This window comes from Microcaecilia unicolor, chromosome 2, assembly GCF_901765095.1.
Source record: "Microcaecilia unicolor chromosome 2, aMicUni1.1, whole genome shotgun sequence".
In the NCBI taxonomy this organism is placed as follows: domain Eukaryota; kingdom Metazoa; phylum Chordata; class Amphibia; order Gymnophiona; family Siphonopidae; genus Microcaecilia; species Microcaecilia unicolor.
In genome coordinates, this window is record NC_044032.1 from 240,006,368 (window position 1) to 240,027,127 (window position 20,760).

The 20,760-nt window shown below is 45.7% G+C and overlaps 1 protein-coding gene across 3 annotated transcripts in view; it reads right to left on the reverse strand.

Annotated features, from left to right (window-relative positions):
* The window catches only part of KANK1 (KN motif and ankyrin repeat domains 1), a 305,894-nt gene that overhangs the window by 64,930 nt on the left and 220,204 nt on the right, over window positions 1–20,760 (reverse strand). For all 3 annotated transcript variants that reach the window (XM_030193831.1, XM_030193830.1, XM_030193832.1), the window contains exon 3: window positions 4,893–7,553. In XM_030193831.1, the coding sequence (XP_030049691.1) occupies window positions 4,893–7,553 (2,661 nt within the window). The remainder of the gene's footprint in view (window positions 1–4,892; window positions 7,554–20,760) is intronic.

Consider the following 20,760-nt stretch of genomic DNA (forward strand, 5'->3'; position numbering starts at 1 on the left):
GGGGGGGGACTTACCGCCACCCACTGAGGTGGCGGTAAGGGCTCCTGCGCTAACCCGGCAGTAACCAGACAGCGCACAACACTGCCCAATTACTGCCAGGTAAACACTGCTGGGAGTGGGAACTACCCACCGGGCTGCTGCAGTAGCCCAGCGGTACTTCCAGTTTAGCGAGCAGTAAGCCACGTTGTGTTTACCACTGCTTAGTAAAAGACCCCCTTAATTTCATAATGGTCTATCGTAACTATTCTAAATCTGTAACTTGTTTATCCTCTCTTTATAAATGTGCTGCTCATTCCATTTTACATTTTTGATGCCCTTCTTTATGTATTTTCTATCTTCTTTTATCAATTATAAGAAGTGGTGAGCTGAAAAGCACAGAGTTCTCGTCAGGGCTGTACAGTCAGAGTTGGAAGCAATTTTGGTTGGAGTCGGTAAAAATGTACCGACTCAGACTCCAGCTTCACAATAAAAACTTACAATATCATTACAATACACTGCTACACAACGCAACCAAAACACGTAATGGCTTCACATAACTCTTCCGTTCGACGATTCCCTATGTGTCTGTTCCAATGATCCTTATGCTACCACAACATCACATTGTAATTGTTCATACTGAAACTGCAAATAGGTGGGAAAATATGTGATACAAATGTAACAAATAAATAAATGGTAATTTTATCATTTTATACTTTAACTAGTGGAACCCAGTCCGTTTCCTCAACAATGAAACAGGCCCTAGGAAGGGTCTCTTGTAAGCGATTTTTTGTCTCTCCCCTGCCCTCCCCTCCATATCCAGCAATTCTCCCCTTCCCTCCCATCCCCTCCATGTCCAGCGATTCTCCTCTTCCCTGCCCTCCCATCCGTGTCCTGCGATTCTCTTCTCTCCTGTCTTCTCCTCCCATCCCATCCATGTCCATCGATTCTGTTCTGCCCTCCCCTCGATGTGCCGTGATTCTCTCTTCCTTTGTACCTTGTTTTCTGGTTGGCCTGGCTGGCTTCCCTTCCGTTGGTAACATCCTGACATCAGCTCGCCTCCAGTGTTCCCTTTCCTCTCATTGTTCCGCCCTCTGACGTCATTACGTTTTGATGCGAGGGCGGGGCAGTGAGGGGGAATGGAACGCTGGAAGCTGGCTGACGTCATGAGATGTTACAAACCCAGGCAGCCAGACAGTGATGGAACGTTAGAAGTGCAAATTATTATATAGGATATTTTGTTGTTTAGGTTCTTTGTTCAAACTAATATATTTTGTAGTCTATTAGTCCTCATTTTGTGCATACAGAAATATCCTATGTTTCTGTAATAAATCAAACTTCTCTTAGACTTACTGTACATAGGAGTCAGAAAAACAGAAGAGTTGGAGTTGAAGGTTTAGTGTACCAACTCCACAGCCCTTGCATTTACAGAATGGTCATTCCATGGATTTGACAGCAAAGATGAAGGGATCTATCAGTAATCCTTGCCCCTACTTCCTTGTCTGTAGTGAACACTGATGGTCACAAAGCACTATCATGCATCTCAGCTCAGGCTGTCTGCTTTGTTGACAGTACTGCACACTGAGCGGTCTCACCTGCCTGCCTCCATGGCTCCGGGCCCCCTGCATTCAAGGCGGCAGTCGCAGATCGCCTCTTTTCTGGCCTTCCCTCCCCTATGTCCTGCCCTCGTCTGATGTTACTTCCGGTTACCACGAGGGTGGGACACAGGGAGGGAAGGCCGGGAGGCGATCTGTGACTGCCGCTTCGAATGCAGGGGGCCCGGAGCCGAGGAGGCAGGCAGGTGAGACTGGGAACTGCAGCGCCGGTGGTCTGACCCTGGCGCCGGGCCCCCCTTGGAGGCCCTGGCCCGGGGAATTTTGTCCCCCCTGTCCCCCAACTCTCGGCGGCCCTGCCTAGTATTGTGTATTTATAGTTTAGATTGTTTTCCCTATGTGCATCACTTTGCATGTGTTCATGTTAAATCCTCCCATCTGCTATTTAGATGCCCAGTTCCCCAGTCTTACAAAGTCCTCTTACAGTTCTTCAGTCTGCTAGTGATTTTACTACTTTGAATAATGTTATATCATCTGCAAATCAGTTTGCTCATTGTTTGTTTTTTTTTAGATCATTAATGAATACGTTAAAACACTGGCCCCAGTACAGATCTCTGGAGCAAGCCACTATTTACTCTTTTCACCGGGAGAAACTGACCATTTAGCTCCACTTAGATCTGAAAGTTCACTAAATAGTTGTTGTTCCTAATTTGCGGCAGTTTAGATTTGAGGATACAAGGAAAAGCACTTTCTCTATGATAGTACCAGCGAATAGAACCAATTACTGTTACTGCTTAAAAAACTGAAAGACACTACAACCTTCAAGAGGCAATTGGAGAGTTACTTACTTCGGTTGGCTTATATAGAAGCTAGGAATGGATGGTAATATTATTGCATTTAAGATTATTTATTTGTGATATTTATACCCCGTATTATTCCAAACTAGCTTGGGTTCAATGTGGCTTACAAGCAATAAACAGCTTTGACTAACAATAAAAGGTTAATAACAGTCAACATGACCTGTTTATGTGATCTGGGATGATTTTAGTTAGTGTGTTAACTTATTTCAGTTTTTATGTATGGTTGTGTTTGTATTATTATGTACATTTCTGTTGGACTCCGCCTTGGATAAAGGTGGAATAAAAATAATAAACTAAACTACTCTGTTTCCCATTATATAACCAGTTACCAACTCACAATAGGATGCTGCCTCTTTTAATTTCCTGATAAGCATAGTAGAAAATATTGTGCAATTAAGGTCCTTGTGACAACAGTGAGCGTGTAAGCCTGTAAACTGTATTAATTATTTCTTGGCGAATTTCTCTAGTTTAACCAGCAGGTGGTGCATATTTTATGTTTAAAGCTCTTACAGAGAAATGACTGTTCCTTCTTTAACACAAAAAGGAAGTAACCTGCAGTGATGTAGCCAGCTACTTTTAAAAAAAGCTGTTCTGGGCTCTGATTGGCCCAGGAGCTCAAACTCAGTCTGGAAATACTGGATTTTTCTCCAGTCTCAGTTTTGAAGTAGAGAGAGAAAGACCTCTTCACTGAGACTCTGTGAGCAGTTATATTCTGTATCCTGTGAGCAGCTATATTTCCTGTACTTCCCAGGCACTATCCAGGTAGTGATAAAATGTTTAGATAGTTTTATAATTGATCCTTATTCAGTTACCTGCTGTTTTTATAATTCACTGTTCAATATTTTTATGACATATAGTGGCAGAACGGAGGTCTCTCTTTCTTGGAATTACTGGCGTAGGAAACATCCTTGAGCACAGTACTTCAACATAAGTAAGCTAGGTAGAAATATTCCTCACAGATGTGTTATAACTGAATGTGATATATTTGCCTCAGGTGCTTTTACCAGGTCAGCTACCTCTCATATATCATCTTCAGGAAAATGGTCCTCAGTGTGTGATCCTGATACAGGTAGCTCTACTATAACCAAAGGAGTCAACATGTACTTTCTGGTGTGTGCTACCCTATGACAAATAAGCTTGTTTGGGGAGCACTTCAATACACCTACCTGTCAGGCCCTGCTACAGTGCTGCCTTAAAAAGAGAACAAGATTTTCTCTGATCTTTCACATGTCCTATGTTTAACAGTGGCCTGTTTTCAAGGTTCCTCGGCTTTGATTTAACCCTCATCCCCTTTGCAATTTAAGGAATAAAGGAGTGATGACCCACAACATGGACACCTTGGCCCCAAGTCATTTTCACACATCTTTCAGCATATTAAGAGGACGTGGGGGGGGGGGGGGGGAGAGAGAGCGCACAGAGGTTGATTTGGTATTACTCAAGACCACTCCACTGCTGCTACTGTAGCACTTTCCAAATTCAAGTTGTAAATTTCAGGCTGTGCCCTTCAGACTCTTGATCTCAATAACTCTGCCTAGCACAGATAGAAGCTTATAATTTGAAAGAGGTGAGCTCTTGTCAAAGATGGGGAGTGGGAGCAGATCCCAGTAATTAACTAATAAATTCCAATAAATAAATCGATAATCAATCCAGTGCACAGATGGCATGTGGTTTGTATGTTGTGAGAAAATGCTAGTTTCTTTGTCTAATTGTAGGGAAACTGGAACAAAATCAAACGAAGAAACCTCGTGAGCAAAGCACACCACTCTTATAGTATGGGAATTGGGAAAGCTCAAAAGAAAACTTTCTTTTTGTTTTAAACAAAGCATAGTGTTCACACCTTGAACAGCAGCAGAGATACAGAGTTGGAAAATACAGTTCACATTCCACTACCATTATCTTTCTAATGCTAATCAAGATTTCCAGTAGTTGAATATGTTTTAAATGAAGCTCATGTAAATTTTCATTTTTGGGAAGGGAAACAGACACAAATCAAATGATATACCTACTCACAAAAACACACAAAATGCAGGGAATTCTCTGTACCCTGGTCTAGCAACTTTCCTACCACACAGGACACATGGATTTAACCAAACAGTACTAAAAAGAAAACAATAAACTATAATAAACTTTAAAATGAAAGGGGTGTGGTGGATGCATAAAACCAACTTCCAAAAGAGGTGGGGGGGGGGGGGGGGCATTCAAAAACTGTTGACAGGATTCAAGAAAAACCTGGCATGAATATTGAGCATATTTAATGATGGAGAACCATTATGGTTTAAAGTAGGAAATAAAAATGGACACATTTGAAAGGCCTTATGGTCACAATGAATGCTTCTATATTAAATGTCTCTCCTTTAATAATTTCAAGCTCCTCAAGTTGTAGGCCACAAACAACTATGGACACCTGCAACTGAAGGAAGCTATCTTGTGTTGCATGGGGAGAAAAAGAGGGGGGATAAGACAGGAAAATTAAGGAAGAAGAGAAAAAGAATACTAGACCTACCTGCTTCAGTGGCTTCATCTCCAGTGTGTTTGCAAACGTCCACGTTCTGCAGTTCCTCGGAGCTTGCAGACTTCATTACTGAGTTAATAGAGGAGAGAGTGCTGATGAGCTGGGAATTGAGATCTCCAATCTGTGAGTGAGGCTCTCCAAATGCTTCAGCCAGCTCACTGTAGTTTTCAGCAAGAAGCATCTGCTGCTCCTGCACTAACCTCTGTACGCGCTCAATATAATGATCCAGGTTAGTTGTCATTTGTGTTTCAGGCTGCTGACTTTTCACTGATGCATTTAAATGTTCACACACGAGTTCATTACTTGTTGTACCTAACAGAATCTGTGGTTCAGCTGGTCCACATGCAATATTCCTCATTTTAAGACCAACTAGATAATTGTCATGGATGTTTATCTGTCCTACTCCAGATTCTGTGGTCTTTAAGGCAAATGGCTTTTCGAAGGTTGGATCACTGGACACTGAGGTACCTACACCAACAGAGCGAGAGTTAGGCAATATTTTGGTGTCCTTCACAAGCCCATCTCCGACTGCAACAGTTCGCATTGCTGCACCTACTGTGTTTGTTTCTTTATCGTAAGTGCTCAAAGCAGTGTTTGTGCTACAATCAGCAAGAGACACTGACTCTGTACTAGTAAACTGGCTCACTGTTTCCAATACTGTGTTGATTTGCTGAGTAGAGGTATCAGGAACTGCCATTACAGCGGATTCTGCCTTGCTTATAACTTCCGTGTTGGTGCCCAGAGAGACAAACTCCTTCAATGGGTTAACAGTCACATCCACTGAACAGTCGCCACATCCTACTGTGCGCACTTCCTTGACCTCTACTTCTGCCTTGTAGAGAGTCAGACTGTCGACACTCTCCTCCGTATTGATGCCGCTTTCACAGACACTCAGTTCAACACCTACACTCTTGTCGCACATCCCCACATCTCTCCCAGTGCACTTGTCATGAGTTTCCACCCTCTCCATCACCACCCAACAATTCATTGGCAACTCAGGACCCACAGCTGCATTATGTGAAGTAGGTTTACATGAGATGCCAATGCTGCTGGTCTGAACCTGGAACCCAACACAAGAATCAACTAGGGTGATGTGATCTCCCACAATTTGGTCTCTCGTTGTTACAGCAGCCTCTGTTGATTTATTGCAAACTACTGGCTGCACCATCAGTGCTTTATCTAGTTTTTTCCTGGTACCAGCTGCCTGCAGCTCCAGTTTTAGCTTGGTCATCTCCATGTCATGGGTGGTTTCCTTACACTCTACTTCCAGCCTGTATATCTTTTCCTTAAGCGCTTCAATTGTTTGTTGTTGAAGTTCAATTTCTTTCTCAGCCTCTGTGGTCATACCCAGAGCATCTTCTGTCACCCGCACCCCAACACTCCTCGTTTCATTCTTAGTCCCTACACCTACTTCCCTGCATGATCTTGAAGACCTTTGATAGACGATCACGTCATTCATGTTCTCATCAGAGCCCACGGCAACAGAAATGCTGTTTCTCTCTTCAGGCTGGTTTCCTTTACTTAACATATGAGTAGCAGGTGCTTCATAACTGTTCTCCTGGATTTTCTTTTCCAGTGCTTGCATTTGGGCTGTCAGTTGTCTGAACTCCTCCACCCTTTGAGAGCTCTGCTCTACACTCTCCATTTCATCCTCAAAGTCTATGTGCAATTCCCCACCTCTTCTGACCTGGGACACTTGGCCAAAACGGTCAGCATTCCCTGCACTATAGGATCGCTTTCTGAACCCACTAGTAGCATTCTGACTGGGTGCTCTTTGACCTTTAAGTTCTGCTGTTAGTTGTCTTTTCTCTTCCTGTAATACTGAAATCTTCACTTGCAGCACAGGAATGGTTTTCACCTGTTCCTCAAGCTCTTTCAAGCGTGTCAGTGCAATTGCCATTTGCTCCCTGATTTGTTGAAGATGCATAGGGCTGACATTGGTCACAGGTGTGTTCATTCCTGAGCTCAGTGGACTGTGACGAATGGAGCTCCCCAAGGATGAGGCAAGGTAGGCACCATAATCTCCATTGGCCTGGTGACCATTCTGCAAGGGCTGAGACACCTGACTATGCCCACTGGAGCCCACAAAGGACAGTGAGCCAGCCGATCCCATGCCTCCAAAGCTGGCAAGCCGGGGCCTACGGAAATCTCCTGTTGAAGCCAAATGCATGATGGCCCTCTCTTGTTCCAGTCTCCTCCGAGTCTCCATCAGAGTTTTGGTGACATGAAAATTGTGTTGGAGTGGCTGGGGTGATGCAGGCGGCAGTGGTTTGCTTTCAGGGATAGTGAGGAAAACAGGTGAGGCCTCTAGTGACAGAAAGGCCCTGCCGGCAGACTGGGGGGGCGTGGGATGACTCCTGGCTGTCAGGAAGGAAGGAGAATGCTTGTTCTCATCACTATTGGAAGAAGACAGGGAATCTGTAGAGGTCCACCAACTAGCTTGTTTGGCACTGCTCCTGCTGGCACCTGCAGATGGTGGCACCAACTTACGCGTCTTCTGTAGGGTAACTTTCTTGATGGTGTTTCCCTTTTCTATGTCTTCTACATACTTAAGAAAATCCAGGTCTAACTGATAGCCATATGGGGTTTCCACGAAATAAGGTGCTTTCTGGTCTCTCTCTTCACCTGTGCTCAAAATGTTGTCCCCTTTTTCTGCAAGAGAGAAGAAATACAAATTAATACATTTGAAACAAACGCGTAATCAAATAAAACACAAGCTGCCTAATATTCAGCCGGTGATGGGCAGCGCTTTTGACTGCTCGCTGCTAGCGTTCAACCCGCTAAATATCCACAGATAGGCGCTAAAAATGCTATTTAACTGGTCAGAAGCCCTTTTTGGCCGGTTAAATAGTATTGAATATCAGGTTCGGGGCTTCAGCGTTTTATCATCCATGTTAATCATTTGCTGACAACCCCTAAGGTTCTTGGAAACTTTTACTAAGGTCAATAGAAAAAAAATGGAAGTTCGTATATATTTCTTTTTCAGAGCGCTACAAGTAATCAAATTAAAAGTTACTTTACTTTATATTTAAACCTACATGCATGAAAAGGAACTGGAACCCTAAACAAGCAGGTAAGGGCGCGAGCGGCTGAGAAGTCCCAGGTGCAACCATAAGCGCCGCCTCTTTCGCCAACATTACAGTGGTCGCTGACCCCCAGGTGGAAGCATAAGCTCCGCCTATTCCCACCCTTGCCCTCGGCGCGGGCGCGAGCCGTGCCCGGGCATGAGCTCCGCCTCTCCCGTCAATATCACAGTGGCCGCGCTGACCTTTGTCGCGGCCCGAAAGCCCCTGGCATGAGCTCCGCCTCTCCTGCCAACATTACTGTGGCCGCCGACCCTTGGCGCGCTCCTGATCCAGCCGACAGAAGGAGTCTGAGGGGAGCGCGCGCTCAATCGGGGAGGGGGGCGTCAGCACAAATTGCGTCCCATCGCCTCATCAAACCGTTTTGCATACTTCGCGGCACGGCCGGGGTTCAAAATAGAAAGCGAACCGAAGGCTTGATTTATGGGGGAAAGGGAGGGGGCCACAGAAAAGCTAACCTGCCTATCCAACACAGTTTATGTGCACACATTATTGTTTTCTCTATGGGACTGGAGTTATACATATATTTTAACAATTTTCTGTCATAAAAATATGTGAACGCACACCACACTGCAAATATGCCGCCGGACTTGTTTGCAACGAAGCTCTGAAATTCCTCATCGGCCCGAAGTGAAACGGCAACTACTCAAATGTCAGGGTGAAGGCCCGCCTCGCCAGCTAGGGGTTCTCCTCAACCCAACCCCACCCCTGAATCCAGTGCCCAAACAGGATCCTCTACTTACACTCGCAGCTAGCAGCAGCCTCGGCTGAATTAACTTCAATTCTGTGTTCCAGAAAGCAGCTCGTATTCCGTCCGGTGTAGCCGGCCCACAAAATGCTGCCTGGGCCATCCTACCTCTAGATCCCTCCTAAATAAGCTTTCAAGTAACTGACTGTCTGAAACCCGGCCACAAAATGTTCCCTAGCTTCACCTCAGAAGGGGGAGGGGGGCAAAAATTCCCACATTTGTGTAAGTAAATTTAGCTAAGCAGAGCACATAGGCTGAGCTGTTACCAATGAAAACTATTGTTCAAGTCCTTTACCCAGCCTCTGAAGGAAGTTCAGACTCCCAGGGTTAACAGTCTCCAAAAGTCAACAGCACTGCTCTTTAGATGTACCAACCTCTTTGGGAATCTACTTACCAAAAGCTGGTATGGTTTGATTTGGGATTTTTCTTTTATTAACCAAACGTGCCCTCTCTAAGAACTTTTCCAAATTATCAGATGGGGAAAACACAAAACATCAAGTGCGATGTTGCTAACCAAGATCCTGTTTTCGGCAAGAACTACAAAAATATGGTAAAAACAAACAAACAAACAAACAAACTGATTTAAACCTACGGTTCTCCCCACATGCAAAAAAATGGGAGAAAACCTCTGCTAAACAGGCACTTTAGACCATGATCACGATCCTGCCTGTTTTAAAACCGCACAAATATTTTGTGTATTTTCTCTGGCAAAATGAACTTGCCCACTGTGGATGGGTTTCTGTGACATGTGCTCCAGACAGTTACAAAGAACGACTGTTTACTTCCTGCAGAGGCTGTGACATTTACAGTAAGAACTGTCAAAAGGACATGGACTACAAGACTTCTGTTTCTTTTGGCAGCAATTTTGGATAGTCATGCACAAGGTCAAAAGGTTTCAAAAATTGTAAAGCTAACATACAAGCTGCAAACTTTAATCAGCCTCAAGGCCCCTATTTACTACTAAACCCCCTCACATACTTGACATGGGTGAAAGTAACTTTTAAATAACTTTTTCTTTTTTTAAGATTATAAACCGAGCTTCTCATTTTCCCCCCCCAAACCCACCTCCCCGCTCCCCCCGTTTTCTATTTCTGTTGATGGCTCTCTCATTCTCCCTGTCTCCTCAGCTCGAAACCTTGGGGTCATCTTTGACTCTTCTCTCTCCTTCTCTGCTCATATCCAGCAGATTGCCAAGACCTGTCGTTTCTTTCTTTACAACATCCATAAAATCCGCCCCTTTCTTTCCGAGCACTCTACCAAAACCCTCATCCACACCCTTGTCACCTCTCGTTTAGACTACTGCAATCTGCTTCTTGCTGGCCTCCCACTTAGTCACCTCTCCCCTCTCCAGTCTGTTCAAAACTCTGCTGCCTGTCTCATCTTCCGCCAGGGTCGCTTTACTCATACTACCCCTCTCCTCAAGACCCTTCACTGGCTCCCTATCCGTTTTCGCATCCTGTTCAAACTTCTACTAACCTATAAATGTACTCACTCTGCTGCTCCCCAGTATCTCTCCACACTCGTCCATCCCTACACCCCTTCCCGTGCACTCCGCTCCATGGATAAATCCTTCTTATCTGTTCCCTTCTCCACTACTGCCAACTCCAGACTTCGCGCCTTTTGTCTCGCTGCACCCTACGCCTGGAATAAACTTCCTGAGCCCCTACGTCTTGCCCCATCCTTGGCCACCTTTAAATCTAGACTGAAAGCCCACCTCTTTAACATTGCTTTTGACTCGTAACCACTTGTAACCACTCGCCTCCACCTACCCTCCTCTCTTCCTTCCTGTTCACATTAATTGATTTGATTACTTTATTTATTTTTTGTCTATTAGATTGTAAGCTCTTTGAGCAGGGACTGTCTTTCTTCTATGTTTGTGCAGCGCTGCGTATGCGTTGTAGCGCTATAGAAATGCTAAATAGTAGTAGTAGTAGTAGTAGTAGTAATCTCAAAGACATGAGCTAAATTTAAAAAAAAAAAAAGGAATCTCATTTCCAGTAGAAGCAAAGTTGAAGTTATCTTCAGATAGTATAGATATTTTCCTGTCCCAGAGGGCTTGCTATCTAAGGGGTCCTTTTATTTATTTATTTATGCATTCTTGTACCTCACTGTTATCCAAAAACAAGTTTTGGTTCAAAGTGGTTTACAATTTACATTTTGGTGAGATTACAATGGTGTTTTACAGTTAAGACAAGGAGAGGGCGTTTGTTATCTAAGCTGCACGAACAGATTTATTGCATGCTAATGAATTAGTGTGCATTAAAAGCTAAGACGCCCATAGGTGTACAGTGGTCTGCATGGCATTTAGCACACCTTAGTAAAAAGACTCCTAAGTTTGTACTTGAAGCAATGGAGGGTCAAGGGAGAGACGGTGGGATTTGAACCCTGGCTTCCCTCCTTCTCAACTTACAGTTCTAACCCTTAGTCATAACAAAAAAACATATAAATGATCTCCTGACTTTTCATATTGCCCACTGTTACACTGCAAAACCAACATAAGCGTAACAGCTATTAATTATTCACATTTCAACTTTAGTGTGTCTTATAATGCAGGAGACCTGTTCACTGGCTAGGTCTTCTGCATTCACAGCCCGTGGAGGGAGTCTCAGCCTTTCAAGAATAACACACCAAGTACAACCACTGAGTTCTACAAGAAGCCACAGTCTGTAGTTTCTGGCCTATCCCCGTCACCGTGAGGGCTGGGATCCATGTGGAGGAGAAGGCATAGAATGAAGAAAAACACTGCCTAATTATGAGCGAAGGATCACAGTCCTGTAAAGAGATTGGTTCTGACTGTATAGGAAGCTGCCAGGCTAAACACAAAACAAAAAGCCCTGGCTCAGCTTGCCTAGGCCAACGCAGTTAGTAAACAGTTATGATGTCTGAATCATCCCATCTAAGCTGGAGGCAAGCAGCAGTAGTAAGAGGAAGACAGTGAGGGTACCCGATCAAAACAGCCCCATCAAAAAAGCCCTGACAAAATGGCCCCGATAAAAAAAGCCCCCACACAGCCACTGTCAAAACAGCCTGCCCACAATATAGCCCCTCACAAATTAGCCTCCCGACAAAAGGGCCCGATCAGGCTGCCCAGTATATGGCCTCTGACAAAGTAACCCGACCAGTAAAAGGGGGAGAATTTACCTTGCGGCACACCAAGAGGATCTGTCCAAATTTACTTGTAGACGATCACCAGCCGACCCTGGAAGTCTTGTGGCTGGCTTGTCACGTCCCGCCTATGCGGTAATAGGAAGTTCCAGTAGAGATAAGAGTTCTGGGTTCGGCTGGTGATGAGTTTTCCTCGAATACAGGAAGTCTGAGGAAGTCTTTGCTTTGAGCTAAAATTTTTAATACTAATTTTTTTAGGTAATAATGATAAAACTAGTTTTAGGTTAAGAGTTCCAACACAGTCTATTTGGAGTAAATGCCTTTGTTAAGATAAACAGACTATATTGAAACTCTTAGCTAATACTAGTTTTATTACTATTACCTACAATACCAACAAGTTCATTGTCTGCAGCCACAAGACTAGAGAGTTGCACGGGGACAGATATCCAACCCGTCCCATTGGGAATCTAACCTGTCCCCGCAAGAATTTAATGGTACATTAAAAAAAAAAATTCCTGTCTACTCTCTGGGTTCGAGCCGCTGCATTGCAGGCAAGGAAGGAACGGAAGTTGGAAGTTGAAACACTCTGGTGCGCACATGTAAGACTTTTCTGATTCACTGGCACTGTGTGCTAAGAGATCGCCAAATGCACACACCAGTAGGTCAGGTGACGTCTGATGCTCATGTCTATGACAGAGCTGAGGTCTGCGCATCAGCCCGGGAGCAGAGAGGATTAATAGTAACATAGTAAATGACAGCAGATAAAAACCGGAACGGTCCATCCAGTCTGCCCAATAGACATAATCATCATCAATTCATGATTAAATCAACAATGAATGTGATATTAAATACTTGATTATGGTCTTTCTGTAGCATTTCTGGGACATAGACCATAGAAATCCTCCTGGCTCTATCCTTATGTTCCAATTGCTGGAGTTGACCTCGAAGCCCACTCCAGCCTATTTATCTTCTCATTTGCTGGACACAGAACGTAGAAGTCTTTCCAGCACTGTCCTCATGTCCCAGCCACTAAAGTTGCTGTCTAAGCCCTTTCCAGACCATCTTAAACCAGATTGCCATATATGAGACACAGACCATACGCCATCTAAGTCATTTAAGTTTAGGCTTTTTTATAACTTCCATTTTCTAATTAGAGATCCTCTTTGTTTATCCCATGCCTTTTTGAATGCCATCACCATTTGTATCTCTACCACCTCCTTAATGGAGACTTTCCGCATCTGTGCTGTTAAAGTGATGAGGAGACAGAACTCAAAGAACGTGGTACTCGGTAGGTGAGAGGCTGGCGCAAGTGCAGCATAAACTTCCACGGGAACCCTACCATTTCTGAAAACAGGCCATGACAGCTAACAATAAAAACATTACTGTATGTGAAAGGAATGCCTAAGGTAAATAGGAAAGGAAAAGACCATCCAACGGAGAAGCAATCATACAACTTAATGGGAGGCTAAAAAAGAGTTGTTAGATACACGTGGGTATGCTGCTGGGACAGACAGATCATTGTGGAACTCCAGGCATGCCGCTATGGAGTTTTAAAAGCTCGTTCAAAAAAAAAAAAAGTTTTCAAGTAAGGTCTTAAATTTTATAAAAAAACATTTCTGAGTGTATATAGGGGAAAAGTGAATTCCAAAGTGAAGGGACCAAAAAGTAGAAAGCAGATGATCGGGTGGACTCGTAATGTGCAATCTTGGGAGAGGGAAGGACCAAACGATGAGAATCCAAAGAACAAAGGACACAAGGGGGGGGGGGGGTATACGGTTTATTATTATTTTATTATTATTGTTTATTTGGATTTTGCTCATACCTTTTTCAGTAGTAGCTCAAGGTGAGTTACATTCAGGTATACTGGGTATTTTCCAACATAGGCAAGATATGCTGGGGAACCTAGGTAAAGAAATTTATGGGTCAGACATAAAATTTGAAACAAACATCAAAACTGAACTGGGAGCCAATGTAATTGAAGAAAAAGAGGGGTGATATGATCATATTTAGGCACCTTATATAAGAACCTAGCTGCTGAGTTATGCAGAGTCTGTAGTCTATGAAGCAAGGCAGAAGAGATTCTACAAAAACAGAGTTACAATAGTCAAGACGTGAAATGACAAAAGCATGTATTAAAGCGTGGAATTAAGTGACATTCAAGAATTGCCTAATAGCTGGAAAGATGACGCAACCAATAGAATCCCTTCTTTATAAAAGCAGAAACATGAGTATTAAAAGAGAGTTTTGAATCAATGATAACACCCAAATACCAAAGATTGAACAGCGGTGACAGTGATATCAAACAAAGAAAGTGGTGCAGATGGAGGGGATAATAAACCAGAAATCCAGCAGGCAATGTTTTTCCCAGGGTTTAAGGCCATTTTGTGAGCAGAAAGCCAAGCAGATAATGCGGTTAAGCATGATTGTAGAGGTAAGAGATTTGGATTATGGGGGAAAAGTGGAAAGATCAAGACAATATTGTCTGCATAGAAGAAGAATTTAATATTAAATCCTGAATTAGAAGAGCTAAAGAACTGAGAAATATATTAAAGAGTAGTGGGGAAAGGATAGAACCCTGAGGAACACCATAATCCAGTGAGTATTAGAGCTAGAAACAGAAGTGGACAGTTTAAAAGTCCTACCAGAAAGAAAAGAAGAAAACCAGTGAAGTAATGAACCTGAAATACCAATAAAGTGAAGATGAGTCAAAAGAAGAGAGTGGTCAATAAGGTCGAAAGCAGCAGATAGATCAAGAGAAACAAGAACCACCATCTGACCAGAATCAAGAAAATAATGTAGTTCACTCATCAAAGCAGTACTATTTTCAGTGCTATGGTTACTGCAAAAACCTGTCTGAAGTATTTGATGACTGTCTATAAATTGTACCTGTTGATCAAAGACAATACATTCCATAAGTCTGGAAAGAAAACAATGGTTAAAGATAGAACGATAGTGATCAGGACAGGAGGGATCTAGTGAGGAATTCACTACAGCATGCTCCAAACTGACAGGACATGGCTAGAAGAAAGACTTAAGGTAACTTGGTGCAAGGGCCAATGGGAGAAGACAATGCCTCTCGATCTTTAACCAGCTGGAAGGAAGGGTAGCCAGGGGAGAAGTTGTCAGATGCATACAAGAAGGGAAAATTAGGTTCTTACCTTGGTAATTTTCTTTCCTTTAGTCATAGCAGATGAATCCATTACGAGTGGGTTGTGTCCATCAACCAGCAGGGGGAGATAGAGAGCACTGAAAAACCATAGTGCCTCTTGGCCAGCTAGCTCCATCTGCCTCTTCAGTATTTGAAGCTTCCAAAGCAGTGTTACACCGCAAAGCATAAGAACATGAACTTTCCTCACAGTGGATGAACGCCCCAAAACTGGAGCTATAACTCAAAGGAGGGAATGGACTCATCCACCTGGAGGGAATGGACTCATCCTCCTGTAACTGAACAGAAATCCTGAAGACTGTTTTCCAACTTCTCCCAATGAGGGAACATATCTAAAGGAAAAACTGAACATAAAAGTAACATAAATCACATAATGAACCACTGAGGGAGGGCTCATGGATTCATTTGCTATGACTAAAGGAAAGAAAATTACCAAAGTAAGAACCTAATTTCCCCTTCCTTGTCATCAAGTAGATGAATCCATTACAAGTGGGATGTATCAAAGCAATCCCTAGATAGGGTGGGAACAAGCCACACCACGCGCCAGCACTTGTGCTCCAAATTGCACATCTCTCCTAGCAGCCACATCCAACCAGTAATGTTGGGCAAAAGAGAGCTTCAAAGCCCAAGTAGCTGCACTACATATCTCTTGAAGACAGAATGCTCCAGTTTCAGCCCAAGAAGAGGAAATTGCTCTTGTGGAACGTGCCTTAAATGCTTCAGGCGGAGGCTGGCCAGATAGCAGATATGCTGAAAAGATAGCTTCTTTGAGTCAACGGGCTATAGTGGCCTTAGACGCTGGAGACCCTCTGCGTGGACCTGACAAAAGAACAAAAAGATGGTCAGAGGTCCTGAAGGCATTTGACATCCGCAGATATTGCAATAGAGCCCTTCGCACATCCAGAAGGTGCAACTGCCCATAGGCTTCTGGAAACTCCTCTTTAGAAAAGGAGGGCAGGAAAATAGGCTGGTTTAGGCATGAAGGAAGGCGCCGTACGTACCATTACTCCGGACTCTGAGAATTGCAGAAATGGGTCTCGACAGGACAGGGCCTGGAGCTCAGATACCCGTCTTGCCGATGTCACAGCCACAAAAAAGACCATCTTTTAGGTCACATCCTTCTCTGAAGCTCGCCTGAGCGGCTCGAAGGGCCTTTAAAACTAACCCCAGGTTCCAGGCCGGACACGGAGCCCACACAGGAGGATGGAGCCGAAGCACCCCTCTAAGAAACTGTGTCATATCCGGGCAAGCAGCCAGAGAGAGGCCAGCTACCTTCCCTCGAAAACATGCTAAGGCTGCCACTTGAACACGCAGGGAATTATAGGCCAAGCCTTTTTGTAAACCATCCTGCAAAAAGTCAAGTATCGGCGAGACAGAAGCCCACATGGGTGTAATCGCTTTAGAAGCACACCAAGCCTCAAATTGGCGCCAAATCCTGGCATAATTGTTGTTAGTGTTCTCTCCTTATTCTGCTGTAAAATTCATGTGTTGTACTTCTCTACTTTTGTAATTCATGTAAGCCACATTGTGCCTGCAATTGTGGGAAACTGTGGGGTATAAATGAACCATAAATAAATAAATAAAATAAATAAGCCACGGAAGTGGAACGCTTGCAGGCCTGTAGGAGAGTGGAAATGACTTTACTGGAATATCCCTTGTCTCTCAATTGCGCCCTCTCATGCCGTAAGACCAAAGTGGCAGGCATGCTCCATGGTCACCGGGCCCTGTGACAACAGGTTCGGTACCAGAGGTAACGGCAGGGGATCCTCTACCAGCATCCGCCGGAGGTCCGCATTCCACGGCCTCCTGGGCCAATGAGAACCACCTCTCCTTGATGGAGCCGAATCCGCAGGTGTACTCACCCTATCAAGGGCCACAGAGGGAACATATACAGGAGGCCCTGAGGCCAGGGTTCAGCCAAGGCATCCAACCCTGCCGAGCGAGGATCTCTCCATCTGCTGTAGAAGCACAGGACTTTGGCATTTGTGCTTGACGCCATAAGATCCATTACGGGCTTTCCCCATTTGGCACATATCTGCAGGAATACTTTGCCTGCAAGTTCCCACTCCTCTGGGTCGATCTGATTCCTGCTCAGATAATCGGCTTGCACGTTGCTCTGACCTGCAATATGCGCTGCTGATAGAAACTGCAGATGAAGCTCGGCCCAGTGGCAAATCTGCGCGGCCTGCGCTGCCAGTGCTATGCACTGAGTGCCTCATTGGCGATTTATGTAGGCCACTGCTGTCGTGTTGTCCGACAGAACTCTGACAGCCAATCCTTCCAGGGTCAAATGAAAAGGCCAGAAGCGCCTGGAAAATTGCTTTCAACTCCAAGCGACTGATGGACCACTCCAACTCCTCGGGTGTCCAAAGACCCTGGGCATGCCTTCCCCGGCAATGTGCACCCCAGCCCTTCAGGCTGGCATCTGTTACCACCAGGCATCAATCGGGGAGCGCTAGCGGCATTCCTCGCCGTAGCATGCTGTCTGAGAGCCACCACTCCATACTGAGCCGGGCCGCAGGGAGCCACGTGAGTCTGCATTGATAATCCTGAGATATTGGAAACCATCAAAGCAGGGAAAACTGCAGAGGTCTCAGGTGCGCTCTCGCCCATGGCACCACTTACAAAATGGCCGTCATCAACCCCAACAGCTGGACAATGCCCCAAGCTCGCGGGTGAGGCATCCTCAGGAGCAGACGAACCTGGTTCTGAAGCTTGCACTGCCTTTGCTCGGGTAGGAAGACCATCCCCGAGGCTGTGTAGAACAGGACCCCCAAATAATTTAGAGATTGAGAGGGGGTCAGATGACTTTTGGCTATATTGACGACCCAGCCCAGAGATCGCAGTACTGAGACCACTCTGGCTGTAACCTGATGACTCTCTTCTGCAGAGTCTGCTCTGATGAGCCAGTCGTCTAGGTACGGGAGAACCCGGATACCCTCTCGCCTGAGAAAAGCAGCTACTACCACCATTACCTTGGAAAAGGTTCGGGGAGCTGTGGCGAGGCCAAAAGGAAAGGCCCGAAACTGGAAATGTTTTCCCATCACCGCAAAACGCAGAAACCTCTGGTGCGGGGGCCAAATTGGTATGTGCAAGTAAGCTTCTTTCAGGTCCAGAGACGTGAGAAACTCTCCTGGCTATACCGCTGCTAAGACGGAGCACAGGGTTTCCATGTGAAAATGCCACACAAAGACTTGTTGACTTGTTTTAAGTCTAGGATAGGCCGAAAAGACCCTCCTTTTCGCGGCACCACGAAGTAAATGGAGTAACGGCCAGAGCCGCATTCGGCGGGAGGCACGGGGGAAACCGCCCCAATGTGAATCAAACCTCGCAAGGTCACCTCTACTGCTGCCCGTTTGGTGGCAGAACCGCATTGGGACTCCACAAACACGTCTCTTATCGGGGCATTGAATTCTATTCTGTAGCCTTCTCTGATCAGGTCCAAGTCCCACTGATCTGAAATAATCTTGGCCCACTCCTCGAGAAAGAGGGAAAGACGTCCTCCTATCACAAGAATCGAGGAGGGGGCCGGCGGCCTATCCTCAGGTAAGCGCTGGGGTTTGGCATCCCCCAGGCCTTTCACAATTTTCTCCAACTCCTCACCAAACAGAAGGCCTTGAAAGGGCAACTTCACCAACCTTTGCTCAGAGGCCATGTCAGCTGCCCAATGCCGTAGCCACAGAAGACGGCGAGCCGCCATCAATACAGCTATCTGTTTAGCCGAAGCTCTGACCAGATCATAAAGGGCATCAGCCAAAAATGACAAGGCCGACTCCATCCGCGGTGCCACCTCCGTAAGGGGCTCCGCTCCATCTCCGGGCTGTTCCACTGCCTGTTGTAACCAAGTGAGGCAGGCTCGGGCAGCGTAGCAGCTGCATGCAGACGCCAATAAGGATAGGCCTGAAATTTCAAAGGACCGTTTTAATAGCTGCCTCCAGGCGACGGTCCTGCATGTCCTTCAGGGCAACTCCTCCTTCCACTGGGAGGGTAGTTTTCTTTGTCACGGCCGTGACTAGGGCATCCACTTTAGGCACTGCTAGGCGCGCCAAATGCTCCTCACTTAGAGGGTATAATTGCCCCATAGCCCTGGCGACTTTCAAAGGCCCCTCGGTGTCAGCCCATTGAGACGTGATAAGCTCTTGGATGGAGTCATGCAAAGGAAAGGCTCGAGCAGGCTTCTTAGTACTTGCCATCCTCGGATTACCGGAGGAGGTCTCAGTACTCCCAGGGTCTTCTATAGAGAGGAACTGCAAGGCATCAGTAATAAGCGCTGGCAGCTCATCGCGGTGGAAAATCCTCACCGCGGAAGGATCATCTGGATCCGGTGGCAATCCTGCACCATCTTCTGGCTCTTCAGACCACGAAGACCTGCCAGACCCCTCAGAGTCCTCACATCCCGACCACGGGGGGGGGGGGGGGGGGGGCGCCACTCTCTGAAGGGGAATCCACCCTTCTGCGCTTGTCTTGTGGCCATCTGCCAGAGGAAAAAGCGCCTGACGGTAATCTAAGGCCAGACTCCACTGGAGAGGATACAGAAAGCAGGGCCGCAGAGGACCCCTGCGGAAGAGCTCTTTTTAACATGTATGCATTATGCAGCAATAAAACAAATTCAGGGGGAAATGGCTCACCCTGGCCTCCCGGTTCCAGTCCGGGGAAAACAGCTCTTTTATTAGCCTCTACACGAGGCGCCCCTCCAGGCTCAAACCCCTCCGCCTCAGCGGGGGTCGTGCCATGCTGTTCTAAAACGGCGCCCGCTGGCAGCTCCACGGAGCGGGAAGGAACATCGCTCGCCATGCTCGGGCCGGCTCTACCGTCTGAAAAGGCCTTCTCCTGTTTGGTGAAGGAGAAAATTGTGAAAGGCCTGGGGGATGCCAAACCCCAGCGCTTACCCGAGGATAGGCCGCGGCCTTCTTCCAAGGGTCAGGCGGTTCCCTCCTCTTACAAACCTCGCTTCCGTGAAGCTAGAAGGTACCGCCTGGGGTGTTCTGCTGGGTTCATGTCGTGTGCCCGTTTTCAGCAGAGGAACTCCTTTTGCTCGGACAAACATTCCGTAGCCCAGCTAAGGAACAGATTATTTTGAGTTAGTCTTCACTAGACAAAACTTCCTTTCATTGTACTGTCACCATCCAGTTGATGAAGGACGTCCAAGTGTTAGCACTTGAAAGGATGTCCCTGACGAGCACTTGGGACGTTTTTTTCCTTCCGATTTTTACGATTGGATTCCTCCTCTGCATGGGTCCCGCTCACAGTAGCCCCAACGAGAGGTGCAGACCTCCTGTTAGGTTTTCCACAGTGCATGGGGTTGGAAACGATAGTGTATCGCATTGCATTCACATTATAATAGTAATTAGCTCATTTGCATTCCGTTTTCGTTAGCTGCTACCGTGACAGGAAAATGGCTCGGAGAACCCTTTTGTGCATGACCCGGTTTACTACTTTAGCGCTAAACTGGATAGAACCAATTTAAAAACCAGGTTGCCGGCTCATTGTTTAGTGCATCTGGCCCTCAGCTACTTATCCAAAAGTCAATCAATTTTGCAATACCAGAGTTGCACAAACACTACTCAACATCAGGAAAGGCACAGTTAGCTGCCACAAAGCAGTAAATAAAATGCGAATTGTTGTTCAAGATCCTTTAGGAGACCAAGCAAAGTCTGAATAGCCACAACAAGAGACAGGCTGCAATACACGATGATGGGTTCATTCCTGCTCACTGTGCATTTGCCCTGGTTGGGGTTTATCCCTTGCTTCCTCTCT